The sequence below is a fragment of the Tachypleus tridentatus genome, chromosome 2 (assembly GCF_004210375.1).
Source record: "Tachypleus tridentatus isolate NWPU-2018 chromosome 2, ASM421037v1, whole genome shotgun sequence".
Taxonomy (NCBI): domain Eukaryota; kingdom Metazoa; phylum Arthropoda; class Merostomata; order Xiphosura; family Limulidae; genus Tachypleus; species Tachypleus tridentatus.
In genome coordinates, this window is record NC_134826.1 from 14,128,165 (window position 1) to 14,134,164 (window position 6,000).

A 6,000-nucleotide genomic window follows, 5' to 3' on the forward strand; every position below is an offset into this window, starting at 1 on the left:
AAGAATACGAGTGAATGGGAGTTACATTAGTGTCTCATGTTGTTACTTCCTAACAAACAAGTCAACGTAAGTTACATTAAAGTCGTGTTTTCTGACCAGTCAGTCCACATCCAATAACACGTTGTTGACCGCATCGACGTAGTTAATTGGATTCTAACCAATGCAATATTTTTTGTCCTACAAATATGAAAAACAAAAACAATATTACAACAGTTAGTAAGCCTTGAAATTCCACTGTTTTTCTTTATTTTTGTTATTAATCTAGTTATTTAATTGTTTGGCCAGATTAGTTTTATTCAAGACAACATACAAACACAAAATTTTGTCGTTAATTTTCCATTACTGCGAACTTATCGTTCGTTCTCGACATTGCGTAACGTGTTTACTGTTGTAGGTGAAGCGTAACGTCGTGCTCGATTCTTCAGCTGAAGAGATAACACGAATTGTTTCTTAAATCAGGGTCTGGCATCTTGCCAAATGGAAAACAAAAAAACAAGATAGGAGGAAATAAAAGTAATTTAGGATGTTTAGATGTCTGTAAGTAAATGTTGGTTTGTTGTCACCTAGGCTAATTTACAGGTTGGAGACAGTAATAATCCATCCTTGTCATCCGGATCACTTCACAGGTTGGAGTTAGTAATAATCCATCCTTGTCGTCTGGATCACTTTACAGGTTGGAGACAGTAATAATCCATCTTTGTCATCTGGATCACTTTACAGGTTGGAGACAGTAATAATCCATCCTTGTTACCTGGATCACTTTACAGGTTGGAGACAGTAATAATCCATCCTTGTCGTCTGGATCACTTTACAGGTTGGAGACAGTAATAATCCATCCTTGTCATCTGGATCACTTTACAAGTTGGAGACAGTAATAATCCATCTTTGTCATCTGGATCACTTTACAGATTGGAGACAGTAATAATCCATCCTTGTTACCTGGACCACGTGACCTCATGTGTGAATTGTCTTGAACAAACCTGTTGTATACTTTAAAGTCTTATAACGCTACAAATCGAGGAACATCGCTGAGATTTTTTTAGGATGGATTCTCTCTGTTCGTGGTGTGTTTTTGTCAGAGGTGCGTCAAGTTACACGTAAAACTGCACGTGCTATGACGAGATATTGGCGAAATAAGATTTACAAACAAACTGTGAAGCCGTGATGTTATTTAACGTTTCTCACCGATAATTTATTTCACATTCCTCTTACCAGTATTTTAAAAGGAGCGATTGTTTTGTTTTGTACTATGGTGGTGGTGTTTTTTCTACGCTATTTATTGTTTAAATCTAAGCATACAGATGTAGAACACTATGGAAACATCAGAAGATGAACGTTATGCCTTTTATTATTTGTAATTGCAAACTGAAATGGTTCAAGTAGAATAAACGCAGCAGTGTGGATGTAACTATGATGAAAATTATCAGGAAATTGTGATGGGAAGTAAATTATCTGGGAAAGCATGATGGGAAAAAAAATACACTATGTAACAAAATTTGTAGTTTTTCTTGTTCCTGGGCAGAAAGTGTTAAAATATATTTATTGTAAACAGAAATAAAACTTAAAACCTATTTCTTGTAAACAATGAAATCAAAACTTAAAATCTGTTTATTGTAAAGAACAAAATCAAAACTTAAAATCTGTTTATTATAAAACATATTGTCTATATTTGGGGGGCTGATACGTGAAAGTGATTTACATTGCAGTCGCAAATCTCGAAAAACTACTCACTTCTAAACAATTTTGTTCATGTTTGTATAACTTTAGTATAAATGCATGTAAATATTGATTCATGTTGTTTTATTAAGTTCCTCATGTAAATGAAAATGTGCAAATTGCCTGTTTTACATAGAAAATAGGTTAATTTCTAAATTTCATTATCCAGGTCACAAAAGCAAAGTTTGAAGGGAATAATGGCCATTTTGTGTACTTTTACAACATAAGCAATTAAGAAATAACACGTACTATCCAAGAACAAAATTTGTGCTACATTGTGTTATAAGAGAAATCATGATGGAAAAATTATCTGAAAAAACATGATGGGAAAAATTATCAGGAAAAACATGATGGGAAGAATTATCAGAGAAATCATGGTGGGAAGTAAATTATCAGGGAAGATAGACGGGAAATAAATTATCAGGGAAAACACGACAAATATAATTTACCATTGTGAAAAAATAGTAAAGAGGACAAGAAGTGAAACGAAACAAAGATAATTCTGCTTCTGAGAAGGAATGATTCTTTTGTCTATGATCTTAGAGATGGTTATTGAGAGTTCATCTGTTAATCCCTGCTAATGTTTTTTAAAATATAATTTTGTGTACTTTATATCTTTGGTTATTGTTTGCTCAAGAAAGTTCATAGAGAATTGAAATCCCTGTCAAAATAGATCAGTTATGAGAACCTATTTGAAAGTTCTATTAAGATAAGTTAGTTTTCGGCTAATTTTGGACCCTTTACACCCTAACTGAGAGAACATAGCAATGAAAATTGAAAATTAACACCATAAGATCTGTGGTAAATTTTTATCACAAGTTAAGGAAATTTGTACGGTTACGAATTCAGACCTAAAAACATAACGGTTTTATGTTAATTGTTTAATTTTTACAAGTAGTCTTTCTTGAAACACCTGTTTCTGTGAATCTATTTTACTTTCTTGTGTAGACAGTTCATACACAAACAACAAAATCTGAATTTATGTTCTTAGTTAACTTATTTTGTTTGCAACAGATGACGCTCTCAGAAAGATCTTCATGAAAATAGAGTGCTATTTTCTACTCCAAACATTAACTTTCATTTTTAAATTAATTTAAATGTGATGCCCGTACCTGTAAGAGTGCAGAGTAAAACTTTGTAAAGTAGCACATTTCTGTGTGTAGGTATTTCACAATATAATATCAATCCATCAGCTCAAATTGAGGACTGCTTTTAATAGCTTTCTTTCCACTAGTCTGTTAGTCCAAAGATGGCAGCACTTCCGTAACTTTTCGCGAATTCCCGAGAATGTGTTAACTCAAAAGATACATTTATATTAATTTGTGGTCGAAGTAAGCCCCTACATAAATAAAGTTAATAAATTTAATACAATGTTCAAATTCTATTTCCTTTATAATGCCTTGTTTCATCAATACTTTGATGTTAGCAGCTGGACCACTACCGTTGTCTGTCGTATCCCATCCGGTCTGATGAGCCGTGGTATTAGCGAAAGGCTTCGTCGGATTTCGCTTGTGAATATCACTGTCACGGGCTAGAGGCAGTCTGTGGGCTTTCTGCAACACGGTATATTTTCGTTACTTGTTTTGGAGCCAACATTGCTGACTAATAAAGTTATACTCTCGGTCATGTTTCTTAAGTGTCGTTAGGACTAACTGCGACCGAGAACGATTTATTGAAGCGCACGCCAAGTGCCGAAAACAAAGCTTCCCCTTGTCGTTTTCACAAGCATTCCTAAGACTTTACGAATATGTCAAACTCACCACAACTGTTGCATCAATTGGCAGTGAGGCCTTTCGTACACTACCAAGTCTCATCAGGCGTTGACTTGAACCAAGGGTGTTGAAAATAATTTTATTTTCGTACGACCTAAATTGCCTTAGTCTACTGATTCGCCGTATAGGGTAGAGTCGGCCTCCACCAGTTGAATGTGGGTGTGTTATATACAGTGTGAGTCTCATAAAAAATTCCTCGCAAGTCCGAAGTAGCCACAGTCAGAGTTAACAAATGACGTCACGAATTCGAGAGGACATTTTAACCTTAAGTGTTATCATAAGTTTATTGAAATGATTCATGTTTCCAAACCCTGAGAATCAACAAATGTTTCGCTTTGTCACTTTCTCAAAAACCTCATGAGGTGCACTGTTTAAACCCGTGCAATCGGTTATTCTGTTGATGTCGAGCTGTTTCTACTATCAGGTGTTTGTGGATAGATGTAATCCGAGAAGAGACATCACTAAATAACATAGACCAAAGATATTTTTTCGTTAACCAGTATATTGTTAGTTGGAACGTTTATGGTTTCCATCCTACAGTGCTCCCTCAGTCCATTACTCGCGTTTGGACGCAGAACTGTTTTCCATTCTCTTCTACTACAGACCTCGACTTTTGGGTTACCATGACGACCAAAATAGTATCTCCAGAGTAATGGTGAAGTGAACATCGTTTTTATTACTACAAGAAGCCGGGGTGGGTGAAGAGATGATTGTATTCATGTACCTTAATGAATGTGCTAAATACGCAAGGTTTACTGCATCTGAGACCGGAGACTGTCCGAATACTATCCTGAAAAAGAATGCGTTTGTTTAATTATAATCATTACCCAACGGGAAGGGGGGCTGATAATATTAGAAAATAAGACACTTCTTAACTTGTCTTCAGGCTTCTTTGTACTGTCGACACTTCTTAACTTGTCTTCAGGCTTCTTTGTACTGTCGACACTTCTTAACTTGTCTTCAGGCTTCTTTGTACTGTCGACACTTCTTAACTTGTCTTTAGGCTTCTTTTGTACTGTCGACACTTCTTAACTTGTCTTCAGGCTTCTTTGTACTGTCGACACTTCTTAACTTGTCTTAGGCTTCTTTGTACTGTCGACACTTCTTAACTTGTCTTCAGGTTTCTTTGTACTGTCGACACTTTAACTTGTCTTCAGGCTTCTTTGTTCTGTCGACATTTCTTAACTTGTCTTCAGGCTGAGCTGGCTTGTTTGTAATGTTCATGTTTTTATTTTTCTTCTATTTCTTCTTTACCTTACTGAGTTCGCGTGAAAATGGGCAGATGTGTGGATTAATAAGTATTTACATAAACAGAAAGATGGATTTATGTGTACATAAATAGAAAGATGGATTGGTTAGTACGTACATAGATAGGAAGATGGATTAGTAAGTACATACATAGGATAAAATTAAAAACAAATTTTTATTTATAAACTGAAAAATTTTAATTCGATACACGATGAGGGAAGTTCATGTGATGTTAAATCTTCCAGATTACTAATATAATAAAACATCAATGTCGTCTTATACTCCCACTTCTTAAGAAAGGTTTGGCATGCTAATGGCGCATTTTCCAATGGTTCAGTATTTAAACTCACTAATCTACGTACGAACATCTTTTATTCTAGTTATAGACGTTTTCTAAATTTCATACCGAATGTCGAAGCCTTTGCGCTTTCCACAGTTTCAAAGTCTTGCTTTCCATAATAAATAATGTAAGCGTACAATGCTATAAATTATGTACAATAATCTGTCTTGAAAACATGGTAATGGAAACCGACAACTCTTTATTCACTGTTTTCATTCGTGGAATTAAACAGATGACCCCCTGATAAGAAGTCTTTCTCTTCAACGTCCATTTTTCACAGCTATTAACCTGTTGGGATAACAGGATGTAGAAGAGATTTATAATACAATTAGAGAAGTGTCTCTTGGCAGAGATTTCTTACAATCACGCTTTGACTGAGTTGTCTACAGTTAATGAGAGATAATATTCCCAAGGCTCTTTTGCTTGCAGAATTAGCTATGCCTAACAGGATGATAGATTTACAGAATACATTAACTACCTAGCAGAATAAATAACCACGTTCCAAAGATTACTATAATACTTGAATAAATGAAGTTCATGTAAAAGAAAAGTAATCATAGGTACAGCAGTTTATCATTACCATGTTACTGTTGTTTCTCAGTTAGTTCTTTGAGATGTGTATTAATATTTACGGCACCTTGAAGGTAGTGTTACAGTTATACAATACGTAATGTTAAAAAATTAAACAACAACATAGGTATTAGTGGATGTACTCCGAGTATTTAACTGTGTAAATTATATCCTACAGAAACAGTACCAGCTTGATGTAATCAACAAATGTTGTTATATCATACAGAAACACTACCAGCTTGATGTAATCAACAATGAAGGTTATATCCACATGAAATACTCACTACCAGCTTGATGTAATCAACAATGAAGGTTATATCATACAGAAACACTACCAGCTTGATGTAATCAACA

The 6,000-nt window shown here is 34.8% G+C and overlaps 1 protein-coding gene across 1 annotated transcript in view; it reads left to right on the plus strand.

Annotated features, from left to right (window-relative positions):
• LOC143243860 (uncharacterized) overlaps positions 1-4,152 on the plus strand; it is a 52,889-nt gene extending 48,737 nt beyond the window's left edge. The window contains exons 3-4 of the mRNA XM_076487595.1: positions 568-626; positions 4,029-4,152. Of these exons, the coding sequence (XP_076343710.1) occupies positions 568-626; positions 4,029-4,152 (183 nt within the window). The remainder of the gene's footprint in view (positions 1-567; positions 627-4,028) is intronic.
• The last annotated feature ends 1,848 nt before the right edge of the window (positions 4,153-6,000 follow it).